At 38.7% G+C, this 23,092-nt stretch overlaps 1 protein-coding gene across 1 annotated transcript; it reads left to right on the forward strand.

Annotated features, from left to right (window-relative positions):
* Positions 1-620: 620 nt before the first annotated feature.
* YEATS4 (YEATS domain containing 4) lies at positions 621-22,140 on the forward strand. The gene is made up of 7 exons (XM_043564965.1): positions 621-936; positions 3,661-3,780; positions 4,866-4,932; positions 5,039-5,133; positions 10,100-10,192; positions 10,281-10,368; positions 21,478-22,140. Exons 1-7 carry the CDS (start codon positions 886-888, stop codon positions 21,645-21,647), a joined length of 684 nt encoding a protein of 227 aa, XP_043420900.1. The 5' UTR covers positions 621-885; the 3' UTR covers positions 21,648-22,140.
* The last annotated feature ends 952 nt before the right edge of the window (positions 22,141-23,092 follow it).

Genomic DNA, 23,092 nt, shown 5'->3' on the forward strand with positions numbered 1-23,092 from the left:
CCTCTTGAACAGAAGAGAAGGGATGAAGGATATTGGGCAAACCAAAGCTTATGTTTGGGTCTGCTGGCATGGAGGTCTTTTTCTCTGTGAAATAACACGCATGCAAAGTCATCCGCTAAGAGTGAGAGGGTTGATGTTGGAGTCGGAGGTTTGAGACTCAGGAAAAGCTTAAAATAACTAGTGGAGAAAAAGGAGAGAGAACTGGCTACCATCTAAAACTTCAATTGGAAACCACTAGTTTAGTGCTGCACTAAGCTTTGCAGTTATCAGTGCCACTTACGAGCAATAGAGATAAGGTTTGCCATCAAGTTATGGACCTTGGAATCTAAACTGTGAGTAGAAAAGAAAGTAAGGGAGGAGAGAAGGAGGTAAATAAGAAATGAGCGGTTCAAGTGTGGAGGTCTGGATGAAGACCACGAAAAGCTGGGGTTGGCGAGTAGATTTAATGAACTTGATTTCAGAATCGGAACTGTTCAGCGATGACAAGGTATTGGCTCCAAATGCCAACGTCTCGGTTACTCTGTAGCCAGGTGGTCTGGGTCGGCCCCAGCGGTTTCCCGCCACCTCCGCACGCTCAGCAAGAGGGCTGCGGCCCAGCGCGTGCGCACTGCACCGGCGAGCTCGTCGCGCCTGCGCACGGCGCCGCCGCCGCTCCTCCTTCCATCGGGCGCTACACCGCGCGGGGCTAAACGGCCTTCCGGGACGCCGCCCGCCGCGAGGAGTTTGCTGTGCCCCAGCGCCGCGAGCCCCGGTGACTCGCCCTCGCTCTACCCAGAAACCTTCCGCCTCAGCCCGCGCGGGAGGAGCGGGGCCTCTGAGGGGAGCGGCTACCCCGCCGGCCCCGGTCTCTTTCCCTGGCGGCGGCGGCTTCTTCTGTAGGACAATATGTTCAAGAGAATGGCCGAATTTGGGCCTGACTCCGGCGGGAGAGTGAAGGTCAGTCCCCGGCCCACGCCTCCGCTCCGGGAGCGGTTCTCCCGTCTTGGCTCCTCCCTGCGCAGCGTGAGGAGGGCCCGTTTGCTTTCCCTCTCGCGCCTTCTTCTCCGCTCGGGTTTGAACCGCGGTTTCCAGTCGGGGAGTCACAGCTGCCGCGGGAAAATAAGTGTTTCTTTTGACTACCATTTGGCCGCCTTCCCTCCAGAAATCAACCGGTAGTGGTTTGGGGAGAACTGGACGTTGTTGCCGAGGCAAGTGGCCAGTTGGAGGGCTTGGTGTCATCTTCTGCCAGCCCCGGGCACCGGTAAACCGGGGTGCCGTCCACTTGAGTGTGAGGATAGTAACAGTGGCAGAGACTGGATTACGCGCTTCCCGTGCCAAGCTCTGTAGCTAACCGCTTTCCCCGGTTCTCTGATGCAGTCCCTCCAGCAGCCTTACGGAGGCTTACCCCACAGGGCACATGCAAGTGTGATCGCCGAAGAGCCCTATCCCCAGGGTAGGATAGTTGAGGCCGCTTTCCAGAGTTCGTGGTGTTCACAGAGCCCCCCAGCTTCCGCCAAGACATGAATCAAGGCATGCAAAGAACGTAACACTGGCTGGCACGGAGAGAGCATTCAGTAAATGTTCGCTTTTTTTTTTTTTTTTTTTAATTGTTGTAGAGCCTAACGTGATGTTTGACACTTAAACGTTTCCCTCCCACTTCCTGCATCTCCTGGCACGTTAGTTTTTAAGGCAGGACTAACTGGTTCTTGATAGAACGCCTGTGTTTTCCCCTTCTGATTTCAGGTTTATTGCATAAAGGAGATTCTTCTTTAAAAAACCAATCACCCACGTTTGCCCCAATCTAGTTACTCTAGCTTTTCTTCGAGTCCCTCTAGCTTTTCTTCGAGTCCCTTTCTGTGTCCTACTGCTTTCACATAATTTTCACATAATTTTAACTGTATGCGCATACAACTATTACACACAGTGCTTTCATATCACATGCAAAGTAGGAGTTCTTGGAAAATTTCAAAAACTGCCAAAATGTATTGGAAGGGGGTCAGGTAAAACTCATAGTACCAGAAATTTCATAAATATATACGTAGCCAAGCTTTTTGCACAAGATTTTGGGTTGCTAGGAAAGTACTACCAGAAGTTTAAAACATTGGCTTTTGGAGAACTTAAAAAAACTTTCTCTACTTGTGGTCATGTAAGGTTCAAAAAGTTTGTGGGGCGCCTGGGTGGCGCAGTCGGTTAAGCGTCTGACTTCAGCCAGGTCACGATCTCGCGGTCCGTGAGTTCGAGCCCCGCGTCGGGGTCTGGGCTGATGGCTCGGAGCCTGGAGCCTGTTTCCGATTCTGTGTCTCCCTCTCTCTCTGCCCCTCCCCCGTTCATGCTCTGTCTCTCTCTGTCCCAAAAATAAAAATAAACGTTGAAAGAAAAAAAAGTTTGGGGGCACCAGGGGGGCTCAGTTGATGGAGCGTCCACCTCTTGATTTCGGCTCAGGTCATGATCTCACCGCGGTGGGTGTGAGCCCTGGGGCAGGCTCTGCGCTCGGTGTGCAGCTGAGGCTTGTAGTCCTCAAATGCTTTTCTGTCAAAAATGAGTGTGAGTTAGTCACGTAGAGTCTTAAAATTCAGGATTTATTTCTCATTCTTGATGATTGTTATGTGGTCTTGTAGGCATCTTTTTCAAATTTGGATAAATTTCATTCATATAGAAAGGCTCTTGATAAATGAACCCCCTCTGCATCACTGAGGAAATCTGCAAGTTTCCAGTAACAGGGTAACAGCTGCAGGATCTATTGTCTATTCACCTTACGCTCATTTGTTCAGGCCTCAAACCTGTGCCACAAGTGTCAGTAGCACTTCCTGTGACTATTTAAATTCTCATACAGCTTGCTTGCCTTCTTCTGAACTAACTTGAGGCTTGTAGGGATTGGATTTTTTTGTTAATTACCCGCCAAAATGGAAAGTTTTTTTTCATTTGTTCGCTGCTCTTCCTCATTTCTTAGTAATTGTTGAGTACATTGGCATAGCACTTTTCACATGTGGTGTATTTTGCACTTGCACAGTCAGTTACATTCTTACTGTTGAACAACTAGTCTCAAGTTTCATGTGAAGTTTCATGTCATTCGGTATTTTCTCCTGACTTGAAATTTTTTGTTTCTCCTTTCCGTGATAATCTGTCAACACGCACCACTTGTACACTTACGAGATGTGCTGAGAAACATGTACTTACATCTCAGAACTTAACACATAAGTAATATAATGAACAGTGTTTGCCCTAATTCTACCTAAAGTCCTCTCCCAAACTGCCTTTAATATTTGTACTGTATTTTGGGAAACACTGCTATAAGCTGATAAATCAGGACATTATGACCATCAGGTGATGGCAGTCAAAACTGGTGGTCTTCATTCCTGAGGCTCACTTTCAAGTTTGTAAATAGCCTTTTGCCTTTCTTCAAAACAAAAACAAAGAAAAACCTCTCCAAGTACTTGACATGACTTAAATAGACATTTTCAAAGCAGGAACGTTATAATTAATCTGGTGTTTAGTTACTTGTGTTAATATGAAATGAGAATAATCGTCTGAAATTGATTTTTTGAGAGAAATCCACATTATAAGCAAACTCTACGTTTTTAGATCACCTGCCATTCCTTAAAACAGGTTTTCATAGCCCTTATTCTGTACATTTGGGTAATAATACAATATTAATTGATGTTGAAATTATTTTTCTTTTAGGGGGTTACTATCGTTAAACCAATAGTTTATGGTAATGTTGCTCGATATTTCGGGAAGAAGAGAGAAGAGGATGGGCACACCCATCAGTGGACAGTGTATGTCAAACCGTATAGAAATGAGGTAGGCACTTGTTTCTCCTATCACTGTTTTGAAGCCATGGTTTGTTTTTGATTGAAGGTAAATTATAATATTATTTTATAGTAACTTCCTGATTATAAAATTGGCCCATTGTAGAAATGTCAACCCAAAAAAGTTGAAAGAATAAAGTGAGAGTTGTCATCATATAACTGTTAGCAGAAATCAATTTTGCAAAACTTTGTAACTAAAATTAAGTTATGATAACAAGAACTATGCTGCAAACACAGCACATCTTCCAATCATCACATCTTAAGTTAGCCTAGTATTTAATCAGGTGTTTCAGGAATAGTAGTTCATACTTTTTAATTCTTTAACAATTGGTAAAAGACCATCAGAAAGGATGAATGGCAAAACTGCTGTATAATCTGGCTGCTGGTAATTTTGTTTTGCTGCTGAATCTAATGTCTGGAATGCAGTCAGTACATAGTAGGTATTCAGTAGATGTTAATTGAACAAATATTTCTCCATTTAAAACCCTTTAAATCACAAAAACTTTCATATGAATGTTTTTAGCAGTGTTATTCTTAATAGCCAAAAAAAAAATAGAAACAACCCAAATATCTTTCATCCGATGAATGGGTGAATAAAATGTAGGATATCCACACAATGGAATATTACTAGGCAGCAAAAAGAAATAAAGTACTGATACATGCTACTACCACATGGAATAAATTTAGAAATGTTATGGTAAGTGAAAGACGCCAGACCAAAAGCCACATACTGGATGATACCATTTTATAAAATGTCCGGAAGAGGCAAATCCATAGACACAGAAATAGATTGGTGGTTGCCAGTGAATGAGAGGAAGAGGGAGTTAGGAGTTTGTGCTAATGGGTATGAGGTTTCTTTTTTGTGTGATAAAAATATTCTAAAATCGATTATGGGGATGGCTGCACAACTCTGAATATTCTAAAAGCCATTGAATAGTTACTTTAAGTGGGTGAATTACGTGGTATGTGAATATCTTGATAAAGCTGTTATTAAAAAAAACCCTTCAATGACTACGTACATATTCTCTCAGTTTTTATATATAGATGGCAGAACTAATTAATTCCTCTGTATTTTAGGATATGTCAGCATATGTGAAGAAAATCCAATTTAAATTACATGAAAGCTATGGCAATCCTTTAAGAGGTACAGTACAGTTTTTTTATTCATAATGTACACATTTAAAAAGATTTTTTATTCATAATATACAAATTTAAAAATATTTTATAATTATTTTTTTCTCTTCTTTCAGTTGTTACTAAGCCTCCATATGAAATTACTGAAACAGGATGGGGTGAATTTGAAATAATCATCAAAATATTTTTCATTGATCCTAATGAAAGACCTGTGAGTAATGATAATCTTTGCAACCATAAAATAGGTTTTTCTAATTGTGAAAATGTGACAATACTTGAATAGTTTGTTATATATTGACATTTTTATTCAGATACACTTTATGTAAGCTTATCGCATAGTATATTTTGCCTTGAGTTAAGATTTTTCATGGGAAGTGCCTTTCAAAACTTTAATTTTTCAAGTATAGAAAGATGGGATATAATGTGAACATTTCTCAGAAAGAAGTCATGGGATTGTGTGATTACTAGAACAAAAAATTTAAAATTCATTAATATTATTTGGTTATTAGCAATAAACAAGATGAGTCCAACTGCTGTCAAGAATGAGAATACCCACTTTTTATAGTTAAAAGCCCTAGCAATAGTCTTTTTGTTTTTTCAAGTTGCTGTCCGTACTAGCAGCTTTACTTTATATTTTATTCATGAATTTTTATTTATAACCACTGACTTTTTCATCTTTTGATCTCTTCTTATCACATTGTTGCTTGATAATGTAAAATGTCCCTCAAAGCTTTCACTTTGATTCCTCAGCAATTTTGTGAGGTTGGTGATACCGTCATTTTAGAGATGAGGATACTGAGGTTCAGAGATCAAGCCATATTGCTCAAAAGCACAGTTACTGTGGCAGAGCTAGTTTTTGAACCCAAGTTATATGCACTCAAACCTCACATTCTTTCCATGACCCCCCCCCCTTTTTTTTTTTTTTTTTGACTAAGTCCACTCAGCTTGTTTTGTTTGTAAACCTAAACCTATAGGGTCACAACTCAGTTATGGCTCCCTCATTCCACATGTGCATGACTGGTGCTTAACTCCAGTTTCAGGTCATCACCGTTAATTTTCATCTTGTTAGATTCAGTGCATTCCTTTAGCACCAAACATTTGCACTTTAATTATCAGATTACATTTTTAGAAGTGTATGTGCTTCTAAAGGAGCTATGACCTGGGCCTGTAGTTCAGAGAATTAGTTCCTAATGGACTGCACCAGAGATACTGGAGTTGTTTGTTAAAAATTTGGACTCCTAGGCCCCATCTCCTGGAAAGTCTGATTTAGTAGGTTTGGAGAGGGGGCCAGTACCCAGGTGATCTTGGTGCACAGTAAGATTTAGGACCCATAATATAGGCCATACTCTTCCTGCGTAGGAATTTCTTTAGGCAGTCTGTCAAATGAGAGTCTTGTTTGGGCTTGTTGTCTCCAGTAGACAGACTCTTGACTTTTGTCATTAAGTGAAACATCCTATTCAGATCTAGGTAGTTCTAAATGTAAGAAAGCTCCAGTTTATGGTAAGCTTCCTTGAACTTTTTACTGATAACTGTTCATACATTTGTTTTCTTTTCTCCTGAATAACATCTATAGCTTATTTAAATACTTTCCATGTGTTAAGGTTTCCAGATCTCCTATCATTCTTTTGTCCTTCTTAGAATAGAATACTTTCAAAAGACATTATATTCTACTTGGCAAGAAATTATTAAATATCCATTATTTGTCAAGATATTGTTCTAGGGGTCGGATACAAAGATGAGATACTGTTCTTGTCCTTAATGAAAATAGTCTATTAGGGAGAATAGAGCACAGAAATGCAGCAGATATTGAGAGAGGAGAAGAAATCAGTAATGCTACTATAGCAGAAACTCTTTTTAACTTTGTAAGATTGCTTTGAATTCATTTTTACTTTGAGAATGTGCTGCCTTGTCTGTTCTTCAACTGTCTCACCCACCACTCTCAATTGGAAAATACATCTCTGAAAGAAATCATGGTATCATATAACTTCAGTATGAGACAACATTCAAAGTCCAGTCTTGGAAAGAGTGGTTATGACACTTCTGTAGTGATGAACTTATTGAATAAATTTCCATATAGATCTACATAGGCCTGAATTTTATTACCCAAAAACTATTGTCATCTTTTTTTTTTTTTTTAATGTTTATTTATTTTTGAGAGAGACCGAGCATGAGTGGGGGAAGGACAGAGAAAGAGGAAGACACAGAATCTGAAGCAGGCTCCAGGCTCTGAGCTGTCAGCACAGAGCCCAACGTGGGTCTCGAACTCACAAACTGTGAGATCATCACCCAAGCTGAAGTCGGATGCTTAACTGACTGAGCCAACTAGGTGCCCATCGTTTTCTTTTAGTACAATGAAGCCTTTATACTTTTTTAATTGTTGGCTCTTTAAAATAAGTCATGAAGGTTTATTTAAAATATAGAAGAAAGACCTAAGTAACTTGTGACTAATTCCTGTTACCCAATAACCTATTAATAGATTAAGCCATTATAAAAGGAATGGTTATTCCTAAAAGCAGAATGCTAAAATTGGGTTTTTATTCCTAGAATTATCTTCATAGCTAGTATAGGCATTTCCATTGCTCTAAGAATCTTCAAACATCCTTCAAAATTAGAGACATCTATCTTTATGTTTTTCGTTGCCTATATCTGCATGAATGCTTTTGGGAATCTGAATAATAAATTTAAGGAAGGACAGTTTTATGATGCAGTTTTAAATTTCTCTTAAATTATAAGAGTAAAACGTGCACACGGTCTTAAAAAATACTCTAAAAAAATACAAGTCTCCTGTATCAGTTTCTTAGGATTGCCATAATAAAGGACCACAAACTGGGGCGCCTGGGTGGCTCAGTCAGTTGGGCATCCGACTTTGGCTCAGGGCATGATCTCACGGTTTGTGAGTTTGAGCCCTGCGTTGGTCTCCATGCTGACAGCTCAGAGCCTGGAGGCTGCTTCGGATTCTGTGTCTCCCTCTCTCTGCCTCTCCCCTACTCATGCTCTGTCTCTGTCTCAAAAATAAATAAAACATTAAAAAAAAATTTTAAGGACTACAAACTGAGTGGCCGAAAACAGCAGATGTTTATTCTCACGGTTCTGGAGGCTAGAAGTCCAAAATCAAGGTGTTGGCCATGCTCTCTCCAAAACCTCAAGAGAAGGAGGATCCTTTCTTACCTCTTCTAGTTCCAGGTAGCCCCAGGTGTTTCTTGGTTTTGGCAGTATAACTCTAATCTGTGCCTCCATTGTCACCTGGCCCCTATCTCTCCTTGTCTCTGTGTGTCTTCTCTTCTTACGAGGACACCAGTCATACTGGATTAGAGCCTAACCACTCTATCTTAACTTGATTACACCTGCAAAGACCCTATTTCCAAGTAAGGTCACATTTACTAGTACTAAGGGTTAGGACTTCAGCATATCTTTTGGCAGGGTCACAATTTAACTCATAACATTTTCTTTCTCCCTTCTCTGGCCCCTTCCCAAGAAGAACCACAGTGATTCTTTTCAGTTCTCTAGAAATTACTCCATGCATCTCCTATATTTCAATCTGTTTGATTTTTCAATTTTATTTTTTTGTTTTATTTTGAGAGAGAGCATGTGCAGGTGAGTGGGGGAAGGGCAGAGAGAGGGAGAGAGAATCCCAAGTAGGCCCCATGTTGTCAGTGGAGCCTGATGCAGGGCTTGATCTCACAAACTGGGAGATCACCACCTGAGCTGAATCAAGAGTTGGACACTTAACTGACTGAGCCACCCAGGTGCTCCTCATTTTTCAGTTTTAGGTAATACTGTCACCTCCTCATGTGATGACAGATGGTTCTTTTTCTTCATCATTCCAGGCTTCTTTTTTTGTTTTGCTGGAGGAATTATTTCAGAAAGGATGCCTGAGTAATGAACCTTTGAACCATTGCTGCCTGAAAATATCTTTATTTTTGTTTCATATTTGATTGTTTGGGTGAAAAATTGTAAGTTTCACAGGAGGATATGCTCTCTTGTCTTTGAGTGATGGGAGAAAGGAAGGGTAACAGGCCTTGCCACCACACAGCATTCTTGATTTCTATAGCTGCCGACTTTGGGCTTGGAGCCTCCCTGGGGTTACACTGGGAGTGCTGGCTCTGACCTCTGCTGCTTTTTTCTGCCGTAAGTTTTCATGTTGTGAGTTTTTCTGTTCTGGTTAATCCACTCACGTAGTCTCCTCTCCCTTCTGTCTACTCCAGAAATTGTTAAGTTATCTGCTTTAAATATGGTGTATAGGGGCCCCTGGCTGGCTTAGTCAGTTGAATTTGACTCTTGATTTTGTCCCAGGGTCGTGGGACTGAGCCTCGCATTGGACTCCTGTGGAGTCTGCTTGAGATTTTATCTCTCCCTCCTCACTTCTGCTCCTCTCCCCTGCTGTCACCCTCTCTTTCTTTCAAATGGAAAAAAAAAAAAAAAAATTAAGTATGGTATATCATACATGTTCCTTATAATGATTTTAGCTAACCTTTCAGAAAATTCTTTGAGGCCTCTGAATTGGTTTCTATAACATCAATTCTGCTGTTTTGCTACCTAGGTTTTATTTTGTTCAAGTAATCACACATTATGCTGCAAAGCTTTTCCTTTGATGTCCTATTATACCTGTTCTTAGGTATTTTGAAGACCTGTTGCTCCTACAGAAGTAAATTATCATTGACTTTTATTTATTATGTTATTTATGTAATAATAGATCACCGAAGAAATATTTTGCATTCACTGAGCATTTTAGTATTGGTTATTTATTTTGAAAGTATAAAATCTTCCCTCTCCCTGTAAATTTGTAGACTTTAATCTTCACAGAATAGCTGTCAAAATTGATCTAGTTTTACCTGTGTAAATAAAAGAATTCATATCTTAGTGATTTTCCAGTTTAATTTCTATAGCTGTATTTTATATTGTTTTTCTATGTAGTCATTTTGTAGAGACGCTTTGTAACATCCATACTTACTCTCCTCAAAGCATTCATGTTTAGTCGATGTGGATGGATAATGATACCTAATAGGAAAATAAGATACAGAGTTTGAGTGATTTGCCACACAGTAAGTTGTAGTTGAGATACGATCCTGAATTTGACATGTTAGCTAATTCCAGTCTCTAATTCAGTTACAGAAATCATGATGTCTCACGATGATGAAAATCATTGCACAGGTGTGACATCTATTTTTATTTCACAGGTGACCCTCTATCATTTATTAAAGCTGTTTCAGTCAGACACCAATGCAATGCTGGGAAAAAAGACAGTGGTTTCAGAGTTCTATGATGAAATGGTAAGAGGATTTTATAATGAGAATTTTAAAAGCATTTTAAGTTGTAGAACTTTGAAGTTATTGGTCTTTTTTCATTCTATCCCGTTAGATATTTCAAGACCCAACAGCAATGATGCAACAATTATTAACAACATCTCGCCAGCTAACGTTAGGAGCCTATAAGCATGAAACAGAATGTAAGTGCCATGAGTTCATAATTATTCTGAAAAGTAATGTATTCTATAATGGTAAAAAGATTATGATTAGTAAGTATTACATTTTTTTCTAATGATATATAAAGGTAAAATTTTTAGGAGTTAAAAAAAAATGTATTACTATAGAACATCTATCTAAGAAGGATGTTTTAAATTGTTCTCAGAGTAAGGCTGCCTGGGTAGCTCAGTTGGTTGAGCATTCGACTCTTGATTTCAGCTCAGGTCATGATTCCTGGGTTGTGGGATAGAACCCTGCATCGGGCTCCACACTGAGTAGCCTGCTTGAGGTTCTCCCTGTCTCTCCCTCTGCTCCCTCCCCTGCTTGTGCACTCTCTCTCTTTCTCAAAAAACAAAACAAAACAAAAAATTGTTTCCAAAGTAGGCTTACTTTCAGAAAGGTAAAAAACAGCCTCTCACATTCTTTGAAATACTATCTTTTATTCTCTAATTACTTTTAAGCATAGCTTTTCACTAATTTTGCTTAATCTGTTACTCAGTCATTTCCTGTTTATTAGTCTTTGCTAATAAAATCTGTGTGAAGAACCTTGCAGAACACAATTAGAGTTGACTCTTGAACAACGCGGGGGTTAGGATTGCCAACCACCCTCCCATCCCCACCTCCCAATGGTCAGAAATCTGTGTACAACTTTTCACTTACCAAACACTTAACTACCAATAGCCTGCTGTTGACGGGAAGCTTTATGGGTAGGTAAACAGTCCACACATATTTTGTATATTTATATGTATTTTATTCCATGTAATAAAGTAAAGTATACTGTGGGGTGCCTGGGTAGCTCAGTTGGTTGAGTCTCCAAATCTTGATTTTGGCTCAGGTCATGGTCTCATGGTTTGTGAGATCAAGCCCTATTAATCTGAATTAATGCTGGGGTGGTAGGTACCAGAATGACATACTGATAATCAGTCATGTTGTATTTTCCCTCTAAGCTAACATGGCCTTAGAATCCCTTACACATCGCTTAGTGCAGCTACTGCCAAGCATTTGCACTTGGCACTCAACGTGAAACCTATTTGCCATCCTTGTGTTAACATTTATGTCACCATTCATTCAGTTGTTCCTTTGATCTTCCATTCATTTGCTTCTAGTATATATTGAGCCCCAGTTATATGCCAGGCATTGTCTTCGGTTCTGAAGATAGAGCAGTATCCAAACCAGACAAAATCCTTGCTCTCATGAAGCTTACATTCTAGTAAAAGAAAGGCAGATATTAAATAAATAGAACAACAAAGTGTAAGATAGTGATTAGGTGATATGGATAAAAATAAAGTAGGGGAGGGAACACCTTTGGTAGGAGGAGATAGTTGAAGTTTTAAATATCAGGTCAGAGAATGCTCCCTGAGTTTGTGGCATTTGAACAGATACCTAAAGGAGTAAGGAAGTGAACCATTCTTTTTACTTTTAAATGATTTTTTTTTTTTTTTTTTTCCCGAGAGAGAGACAGAGAGCAAGCAGGGGAGGGGCAGAGAGAGAGAGGGAGACACAGAATCCGAAGCAGGCTCCAGGCTCAGAGAGGTTAGCACAGAGCCTTACACAGGGCTTCAACCCACGAACCATGAGGTCATGACCTGAGCCGAAGTTGGACACTTAACTGACTGAGCCACCCAGGTGTCCCAGAAGTGAACCATTCTTATCTGACGGAAGAATGTTAAGTGTCAGGGGAGCAAGAAGGGCAAAAACCCTAAGGTAAGAGCATGCCTGGCATATCTGAGTAGGCCAGTGTGACTGGAGTAGAGTGAATAAAGGGACAAGAAGGGGGAGGTGAGACCAGAAAAGTTAATAAGGGACCAAGTCATTTAGGGACTTGAGGGTAGCCGCAAGTACTTTACAGTTTTAATTAAACAGAAGGAAATGTGAAGTTGTTTGTGGGTTTTTTAACAGAAGTGACATTATAAAACATTTTAAAAGATCAATCACCCTGGCTGCTGAGTTGAAAACACACATAAAGCAAAAAGTATAGTGGCAGAGAGAATAGTTAGGAGGCTGTTCCAGTATTCCAGATATGATAGAGTGGTAGGTGGTACCAGAGTAATAGCAGTGGAAGTGCTGAGAGGGTGTCAGGTTTTGATTTATTTTGAAGATAGATACAATAGGATTTTTTGATGGTTTTAAGAATAAGATGTGAGAGAAGTAGACAGACAGAATAACTCTTAAGGTTTTGGGCCCAAGGAGCCAAAAAAAAACCATCGTTGCTTTTCATAGAGGTGGGAAGTCTGGGAGGGGCAGGCTTTGGCAGAAAGATTAGAAGTGCTGTTGTGGACATGTTGAATGTGGGATGCCTGTAAGACATCAAAGTGGAAATGCTGGTAAGGGAATTGCACCCACAAGTCTAGTATTTAAGGAGAGGTCTAAGCTAAAGATACACATTTGGAAGTTAGTATATGGATGGATTTATAAATTTTAAGACCAACTAGTATCATCAAAGGAGTGAGTGAAGATAAAAAAAAGAGGTCTAAGGACTGAGCCATGGGCACCAACATTTAGAGATTAAGGAGATGACCAGCAAATGAAATTAAGAAATAGCAGTGAGTATGGAGAAAAACAGGGTGCATATAATGTGAAGTCAGGTGAAGACAGTGTATCAGGAAATAGTCATTAGCTCTGTCCAATACTGCTAGAACCGATACTGATAGTGGTCCAATGCTGATAGATCAAGTAAGATAAGAGCCGAGAAACGGGCTAGTAGAAGTTCTTGATGACCTTAGGAGGAGCAATGGAAGGAGAATGGTAAGGACAGAAGATCAACTGAAATGGATCAAAAGAGAATGAGAGAAATGGAGATGGAGACAGGCGCTGGGGCAATTGTCTTGGAGCTTGGCTATAAAGGGAAGTAGTAGCCTTGGAAGTGGTAGCAGAAGCAGGATATGGGGTCAAGAGGTGGGGAGGGGGTGCAATATCAGGGGGGAAATAAGCCAGTATATTGTAGGCCACAAGAGGTGAACGCAATTAAAGAGGGAGTGGGGGATGAGAATGCAGGAGAGAAGGGGGTTGCGGTTTAACTGCTAATGGTTGTAATGGTGTTTTGTTTGTATTTTCATGAAACCTGTGACTAGGAGTTACAAGAGCTGAATACTAATTACAATTTTGCAACTCGGTAGTCACTTAAAATTTTAAATCACACTGATTTAAAAAATTTTATGCTTTATTTTTTACATCTGCAAGAACATTTACCTGGACTACTTTGTTATAAACATAGAACATACGTATATGATCACTTCTAGAAGGTAAAAAGCACTACTGATAGGCTATTTTGTATTGGTCATTTCCTCTTCATTATAGATCTTTCTCCTATACTATGGAAATGTGCCCAATTCATAAGAGAAAACTGCTCTTTTAAAATTCAAATGCCCATAGGGGCACGTGGGTGGCTCAGTTAGTTGAGTGCCTGACTCTTGATTTGGGCTTAGGTCATGGTCTCGCAGTTCGTGGGTTCGAGCCCCACATTGGGCTCTGCACTGACAGCATGGAGCTGCCTTGGGATTCTCTCTCTCTCCCTCTGTCTCTCCCTCCCTGTCTCTCCCTCCCTGTCTCTCTCCCTCCCCCCAGCTCACTCTCTCTCAAAATAAATAAATAAACTAAAAAAATAATGACCCAAGTGCCCACATTTTTGTATTTTCAACAAACTAATATTAATTCAGGTGTGTATAGTAGGTAGTACTGATAACGTGTTTTATAAAAAGGACTTTGATGTGTTAAAGTTTATGGTATGGAGTTGTATAACCTTGGGAAGTTTTTATCAGTACATTACATGTTTTGTATTCAGTTTATTTTCTTAATAGTATCTAATTCCATAAATGATATTGGCACAACTGTTAAGCTTTTGGAAGGAAAACTTAATTTAGATCATTGCTCGTAGCATTTACAAAACAAATTCCAGTTTAATTAAATGTAGTAAATTTTTTTTTTTTTTAAGTCAAGCAACCTGTCATTTAAAAAATTAGAGAAGTGACTTTCTGTCCTGGTTAGGAAGACTTGCTAAATTTGTGGTATGAGAAGAAATCACATTAGAAGAAATTACATGAAAAGAAAGGCAGACTTGGCTTTGTAAAATATATTTAACTTCTACATTTCAGAAGGACGAAAAAAAATAAATTTGTGGAAAATATGGCAAGGGATTCATAGCTTTAAAACCCTGAACTCGATAACATAGAAAAAATTTTTGAACTTCAATTGACAAATAGACAAAAGCCATGGGCAGACAGATGAAAGAAGAGATGGCTAGAGAATAGAGTGGGAAAATATTGGCCCTGCTAGTAATTTTAAAAATGCAAGCCAAACATTAGTGGGTTGCCATATTTGTATCAAATTAGCAAAAGGAATCTTTAATAGTAGTACATGTTAAGGATTTGGTGAACCTTGCATTCTCATGAATTGTTTAGCCTTTTTAGGAAAGCAATTTTGGAATCTTAATCAAAGACATAAAAAAGATATGTACACTTTTACCAATTTGAGGGCATAACACCCAATATTTGGTTATAATAAAATAATCAGAGCTATTAAACGCTTACTGTTTTTACTCATCTAAATCTGTAAATGTATAAACTCACTTAAATCTACAATAACTTTTTAGGTAATCCACTTGGAAGAGGGAGGCACAAGGAGTTTAAGAAACTTGCCCAAGTTTACACGGCTAGTTAGTGGTGGAGCCTGAACTTCATCTTAGGCAGTCTTCACAACTTAGGCTCAAAAAACTTAGCAATATATTTAGATAGAGTAATACTCAGAGTAGAGGTTGCATGTTATGTAGCATATTAAAAGTTTATAATTTTCTTTTTATCACATTTCTTTATTTTTGAGAGGCAGAGAGAGAGCGTGAGTGGGGAAGGGACAGAGAGAAGGGGGGACACAGAATCTGAAGCAGGCTCCAGGCTCTGAGCTGTCAGCACAGACCCCGATGCAAGGTTCGAACTCACGAACTGTGAGATCATGACCTGAGCCAAAGTCGGACCCTCAACTTACTGAGCCACCCAGATGCCCTGCATATTAAAAGTTTATGAACCTATTTACATCAATAAATTTATAGAAAATTGCTTAAGTCCAGTGATCTGGCTATTAATCACTTCTATAAGGAATCATTAAAACGATAGTGCGCATGTGATAAGAGCTTACTGTGTACTAGATAAGTGCTTTACATTTCTGAACTTCTTGAATACCTCTAACAACCCTAGGAGGAAGGTACTATTAGCCCCATTTTGTGAGTTAAGGCCCTAGATCATAGAGAGACTTGATGACTTGTCCCAAATCACCCAGTGAAGCCAGGATTTAACCCACGTCCATGCTGTCTTTCTTTTCTGTTGATAAACTGTTCTGTCTCTGTGTAAAAGCCTCATAGTTTGTGCTTCTACTAACTAGTAAGTTATATGACTTGGCAAAAATAATTCCTCTTTGGATTGATTTCCTCCAAATTGAGGCTTAATTTGGAAATTTAAAATAAGTTTTTAAAAATTGTTTTATTTCTTTGTTTTGAGAGAGAGTGCGCAAGCAGAGGAGGGACAGAGAGAGAGAGAGAGAGAGAGAGAGAGAGAGAGAGAATGAGAATGCCAAGCAGGCTCTGCACTGTCAGCACAGAACCCAATGTGGGGCTCGAATTCATAAACTGAGATCATGACCTGAGCTGAAACCAAGAGTCGGACGTTTGACTGAGCCACCTGGTGCCCCAAAACAAACATTTTTTTTATATGATCATTTAATATATAGGAAGCAGAAAACTGAAACAAGCTAAAAGCAGTTTTTGAATTTTTTCCTTTATGATCTCATTGTTAATTAGCCCAGGTCTTCTTCCAAATATATCATGCCCTTTGCAGTCTTACGATTTGTCAAAAAATAAAGTGTAAAGACTAAGCCAAACAACAAGAATCTATATTACAGTGAATGCTGTCCTTTTGACAAAGGAGTCGGATCAGGTCTTCCTGACTACATTTAAAACTATCTGTTGCCGTTTGTACAGGACTTCTTATTGCTTCCCAAATCTATATGTGCTGTTTCCAGGGCCTGCAGTGTCTGCTTCTTCCATCTGATTCCTTTCTCATTCTTTAAAACTCAGTTCAGATTTTACTGCTGCCAAGAAGCCTTCCTTGACACACACACACACACACACACACACACACACACACACACACACACCCTTTCATGTTGGTATGAATCCAGTCTGCTCTCATAGCTCCCTATGACACTGTAATTCATTTTTCTTTCTGGTCTATTTTCTTCCTCTACCTCAGCATCTAACAAAGTGCCTTTCACTCAGTATACATTTGATAATTGATGTGGAGAGAGAGGGAGCAAGGAGAGAAAAATTTTTGCATAGTAAAACACTCTAAGTCTAAAGACAGACAAGCCATGAAAAATACTGTATTCGTATCACAAATGACTAGTTTCTTTAAAGTATAACAAACTCCTGCACATCAGTAAGAAAGGCCAATAACTAAAAAGCTTCTGCACAGCAAAGGGAAGCATTAACAAAATGAAAAGGCAACATAATGAACGGGAGAAGGTATTTACAAATGATGTATCTGATAAGGGGTTCATATCCAAAAACATAAAGAACTCCTGCAACTTGATAGCAAAAAAAAAGCAAACAATCCAATTTAAAAATGAGCAGAAGATCTGAATAGTTTTCCAAAGAAGACATACAGATGGCCAACAGGCACATGAAAAGGTGCTCAATATCACTCATCCAGGAAATGCAACTTAAAATTACGATAAGATACCACCTCACATCTGCTAGAATGGCTAGAATCAAAAAGACAAGAAATAACAAGTGTTGGTGAGGACGTGGAGAAAAGGGAACCCCGATGCACTGTTGGTGGGAATGTAAATTGGTGCAGCCACTCCAGAAAACAGTATGGAAATCCATCAAAAAATTAAAAATAGAGCTATTATATGATCCAACAATTCTATGTCTGGATATTTATATGACAAAAACAGAAACAGCCCCATGTTCTTTGCAGCATTATTTACAGTAGCCAAGATATTGTTTACAATAAACAACTGAAGTGTCTATTGATGAATGAGTAGATAAAGCAAACGTATACACAGCGGAATATATATACAGTGGAATATTATTCAACCGTAAAAAAAAAAAAAAAGGAAATCTTGCCATTTTTGTGACAACATGGAAGGACCTTGAGGACATTATGCTAAGTGAAATAAGTTAGAGAAAGACAAATGCCAAATGATCTCATATATGGAATTAAAAAACAAAAACTAAACTCATAGATGTGGAGAATGAATTGGTGGTTGTTGGAGTCAAGACTAGGAGGTTGGTGAAATGGCTGCATGGGTGAAAAGGCACAAACTTCCAGTTACAAAATAAAGTCATAGGGATGTAATGTACAGCACGGAAACTGTAGTTAGCAATATTGTATTGCATATTTGACAGTTGCTAAGAGATCTTAAAAGTTATCACAGGAAAGAAAATTTTTATAACCATGGTGACAGATGTTAACCAGATTTACTGTGATGATCATTTTGCGGCATATACAAATGTGAAATCATTATGTTCTACACCTGATACTAACATGTCAGTTATACCTCAATTTTTTAAAAAGGCCAGTAATGTGATAGAAAAATTAGCAAAGGTAAAACATAATTCATAAAAAGGAAGAGGGAGATTAGTGGTCAGCCTTAGTGGTAAAAGAGAAATACAAATTAAAATTACTCTGAAATACCATTTTTAACCTTTCAGAGTAACTGAGACCAAAAAGTTGAAACAGTAGGGAAACAGACATACAATGCTAGTGGGATTGTAAATTGATAGAACCTTTTTTTTAAATGTTTATTTGGTTTTGAGACAGACAGAGTGTGAGTGGGGGAGGGACAGAGAGAGAGACACAGAATCTGAAGCAGGCTCCAGACTGTCAGCACAGAGTCTGATGCAAGGCTCGAACTCACGAACTGTGAGATCATGACTTGAGCCAAAGTCGGACTCTCAAGTGAGCCACCCAGGCACCCCATAAATTAATAGAAAAGAGTCACTTGGCATTCCTTCAAAGTTACAAGTACGTGTATCCTTTGCCCCAACAATGATACTTAACAGGAATTTATCCTGCAGGTGTACTGGTTATATCACAAGTATACTGAAATGATTATGCACAGCATACATTTTACCATTGGAAAAGAAAAAATGGAAATACCCTGCATATCAAAGGGGACAGATAAATTATGTCCATTTAGTGAGGTCGTCTACAGCCTTTCAGAGAATAAGACAGCTCTAAGATATAGAATAGGCTTTCAGATGTAATATTAAGTGAAACAGCAAGGTGCAGAGCAGTGCATATATAGTCTGATACTACTTGTTTGGTAGTGAGGAGAAGAAATCACTTAGGTGTGTGCTTGTCTATGAACAAATTATTTCTGGAAATATACCAAAGAAACCTACAACTGATTTTCTCCGGGAATAATCAGTGTGGGATTGGTGTGGGAGGGAGTGAAAGGAGACCTTTTTTCATCATCTACATTTTTCAGCCTTTTTATTTTGTATCATGTGTAGGTACTACTATTTTCAAAATCAATTTTAAAAATAAAAGCAATGAAAGAAATCACAAAGAAAGTAAGGATTGTTTTGCCAATATAAAATTTTATGTGTATTACAAAATGTATCACAAAAAGAAAGTCCCCAGCCAGGAGTAAAATAAAGAAATATTACTGCATGCTTTTAATGTGCTAGGTGATTTACATTTATTACTTAATTTTCAGAAATCCTCTGAGAAATACAGTTTTAACTGTACCAAATAGAAAACAGATTGAGGGAGACTTACGTGATATCAGCATTTAACCAATAAGGGGCCAAGGTTATATTCGAACCGAAGTCTTTCTGATTTCACAGGGCTTTTTTGCCCTGGTTTTCCAAACCGTGCTGCTTCCAGTCAGTGATATCTTGTCAAAAGTACAGCTACGCTTTAATAGCCATCAGCAGCAATTACCTGAAATGCCCACAAGATGGAAATGTTGGATGAAAGTAGGCATTTTTCTTTGTAAAGCATAATACTACACTATCCAAATGGAATATTTAAATGGATGTATTCACCTGGGTGACTCTGTCAGTTAAGCGGCTAACTTCAGCTCAGGTCATGGTCTCTTCATGGGTTCGAGCCACATATTGGGCTCTGCTGACAGCTCAGAGCCTGGAGCCTGCTTCGGATTCTGTGTCTCCCTCTCTGCCCCTCCCCCACTCGTGCTCTGTCTCTCTCTCTTTCAAAATTAAATAAACATTAAAAATAATAAATAGGTGTATTCTATTTTACAGTAATGATATTTTCTTTAGTAATTTGTTATGTAGTCAGCTAGAATGTTTTAGATATCATTTAGTGTTTCTTTGTCATATTGGTAGTTAGGATGGCTTTTTATGTACCTGGCAGTATTCCAGATACTTTATATCCATTAATTCATTTAAAATGTTTAAATACAGTTTACATATCAACTAAAAATGGAAGTTCACAGCTCTGCTTACCCTACTTCATAAGATGCTAGGTCCTCTTTGACTAGCTGGTCATTAATACCAGTAGGAGTCATTCCACAAGCACCAAGAAAACAGAAAAGCTCAACTAAGAGCACATTATCTACCAGAATTTCTGTAAAACCACGAAGACTAGTTTGGGAGAAAGAAATAGGTCGCAAAATAAATGAAGCAATTAAAACTAGAAGTTAAGGGTGTTTGGGTGGCTCAGTCAGTTAAGTGTCTGACTCTTCGATTTTGGGCCCTGGTCATGATCTGGCAAGTAGTTCATGAGATTGAGCTCTGTGTCAGGCTCTGGGGTATCAGCACAGAGCCTGCTTGGGATTCTCTCTCTCCCTGTCTGTCTGCCCTCCCCCACTGGCATGCGAGTACACACTTTCTAAATAAATAAATAAATATTTTTTTAATAATAGGAGGTATTTGTTATAGTCTTATTATAATATACGTCATAATATAGTGAGGAAAAGAGCATAAAAATAGTAAATAACTTAAGAGTGGCACAGCTAATAAATGGTACAGCTGGAATTTAGACCTAAGAATTATTGCTGTCTTTTTTGAGAAAAAAAATAAAGGTTTGTTTTACCAGTGTGATTTTGTTTATATGTTTCACCTGTACATTAAGAACACTGTATGTATGTATGTGTTGTTTTTTTTTTAAAGTTTATTTATTTTGAGAGAGAGAGAACCAGTGAGGGAAGGACAGAGTGAGGGGGACAGAGGATCTGAAGCAGTCTCTGTGCTGACAGCGGAGAACCCGATGTGAGACTCAAACTCACAAACCAGGAGATCATGATCGGAGCCAAAGTAGGACGCTTAACTGACTGAGCCACCAGGTGCCCCTGTTTATTTATTCTTAAATGTTTATTTTGAGAGAGAGAGAGATCGCACACAAGAGGGGGTGCAGGGGTAGAGAGAAACTCCCAAGCAGACTCCACGCTGCCAGCACAGAGCCCAACACAGAACTCAGTCTCAGGAACCATGAGATCATGTCCTGAGATGAAACCAAGAATTGGAAACTTAGTGGACTGATCCACCTAGGCACCCCTCTTTATTTGCTTTTAATTTTTTAACATTTATTTTTATTTTTGGAGAGAGAGATCATGTGCACAAGTGGGGGAGAGGCGGAGGGAGAGGGAGAATCTTAAGCAGCCTCCACGTTGAGCTTAGGGCCCTATGTAGGGCTCCATTTCAGGACTGTGAGATCATGACCTGAGCAGAAATCAGGAGCCAGGCACTTAACCGACTAAGCCACCCAGGTGCCCTCAGAACACTGTATTTAGTTAGCTCTTCTTATTAGTTGGATGTCTCTTGGATTGTATGCCCCCTTATTTCCAAATTTGTGTATGCAAAGGAAAACAAGGACATTATGTCTTAACATCTTAATTGTAAATTTTAAACTGTGAGTGGCCAAATTTCAGTCTTAGTTGTAGAAAATGTCTTAGCTTCTCTCTTGAGAGTTCAGACTTCCTACCCACCTCCTTATGTTTAATGTAATATATCTTAGGTTGTTTATATTTTTTATCATGGAAACTGACCTAAGGAAATGCCATATTTATTACTCTATAACATACCTTAGACATCTGAGAAAAATGAAATAGTTCGATAAAAATGTTTTCCTTAGTTGCAGAACTTGAAGTGAAAACCAGAGAAAAATTAGAAGCTGCAAAAAAAAAAACAAGCTTTGAAATCGCAGAGCTTAAGGAGAGATTAAAGGCAAGTCGTGAAACTATAAATTGTTTAAAAAATGAAATCAGGAAACTTGAAGAAGATGATCAGACAAAAGAGATATAAACAGTTCTAAGAGAACTTGATAGTAAGCTAAGCTGAAAATAAGATGGACTTTAAAGGAGAAATGGACCGCACATGCCATGATGTTTCTTAGAGAAACGGCACATGTAGTTGTTGACCACAGATTTCTCAGCAATTAAGTCAAAGTATTTGTACTTTTCAAGCAGTGTTTAAGGAAGTGAAATATATGTGTGTAATGAGAATGAATGCTGAATAGGCATTTTATCAACCCATTTTAGGGTAATTCTAATGATGTTAAGCACAATTTAAAAAATTTTTTCGCTTTGTATGTATAGCTTATCCTTTTGACAAGCATCACAATTTCATTATAAAGTGTAAGTTGTAAAAATTTTGTACTTTCCTGGTAGAATTAGTGGTAAATTAACATGTATATTTAATTTTTTAAGTTCATACCTGTCCCCATCCTAATAACTCTTTTGTATCTGTTGTGCCCACTGCCCAGTAAGTACTCAATAAATGTAGTTTACAGATCTTGTGTCTGCCTCTTGATGTGTTTCTTCCTCTTTGATGAAGCACCTGTAGCTCTCTTCCTACAATAATGTATCTCCATAGTACTGTGATCACACATCTCTTATTGGCACTCATTTTTGCATGGAGATGGCAAAGATCATATTTTAAGTATTACTCTGCCTAACTACCACAGTGTCATTCATTTTCACATAGAAAAATATTTCATCCCTCCTACATTTTCCAAAGATACATAGGAAGCAGCTATGCATCAGCTTCACATATGACCCCTAATTTCTCCACTTCTCCTTAGCCTGTCCTGTTCAGATCCACATGGCAAACCCTCTAGTTTTGGATTCATGTAATTTGAACATTCAGTAGTACTTAAGGCCATGTCAGCTGATCTGTGTAGGCACCGTAGGGACAATAGTAGGTAGGAAAGTATCTTGGAAAACATATAACATTAACATTAGTTACAGAACTCTTAAAAATAGCAACCATGTCTATGCCTAATGCAAGGATTCTGTATTTTCTGTATTTACCCACTTTAGCATTTTTAGATACTTTGTATTTATCTGCCTTACTTTTTACTTTGTTGCTCTATTTTTAAGTTGTGGAATTTATAAGCATTATGGAGATTTTGCAAAGGTCTCTGTAGTCTTAAAATTTTCACCAGAGGCCCTATGGGGTTGGAGGTGGTACTTCTAATTGTGCCAGACATCAGTCATCTTTCCCCTGCTTCTTACCCAATGCCCACAGTATAGGGTAGGGCCTGGGGATTGACCAGAAAAACTAATGGAGGAAAAGTCCCATTCTACTTGAGTGATCCTGGCGTGGAAGATCACCCCTCCATTATTCTAGTCAGATTAGCCCCAAGAATGTGTTGGTTCAAAAAACTAAGCTTCATGGAGGTAAGTCTGACTTTATGCATGGATGAATACAAGAATGCAAAATACGTCATCATGGCTCAGCTTTGCCCT

Source organism: Prionailurus bengalensis, chromosome B4 (genome assembly GCF_016509475.1).
Source record: "Prionailurus bengalensis isolate Pbe53 chromosome B4, Fcat_Pben_1.1_paternal_pri, whole genome shotgun sequence".
NCBI classification, from domain to species: domain Eukaryota; kingdom Metazoa; phylum Chordata; class Mammalia; order Carnivora; family Felidae; genus Prionailurus; species Prionailurus bengalensis.

Coding starts and splice junctions, on each gene's coding strand:
- YEATS4 (XM_043564965.1), top strand. CDS start 886: ATGTTCAAGAGAATGGCCGAATTTGGGCCTGACTCCGGCGGGAGAGTG. Junction 5,134..10,099: donor TTGATCCTAATGAAAGACCT/GTGAGTAATGAT, acceptor TTTATTTCACAG/GTGACCCTCTATCATTTATT. Junction 10,369..21,477: donor CTATAAGCATGAAACAGAAT/GTAAGTGCCATG, acceptor TGTTTTCCTTAG/TTGCAGAACTTGAAGTGAAA.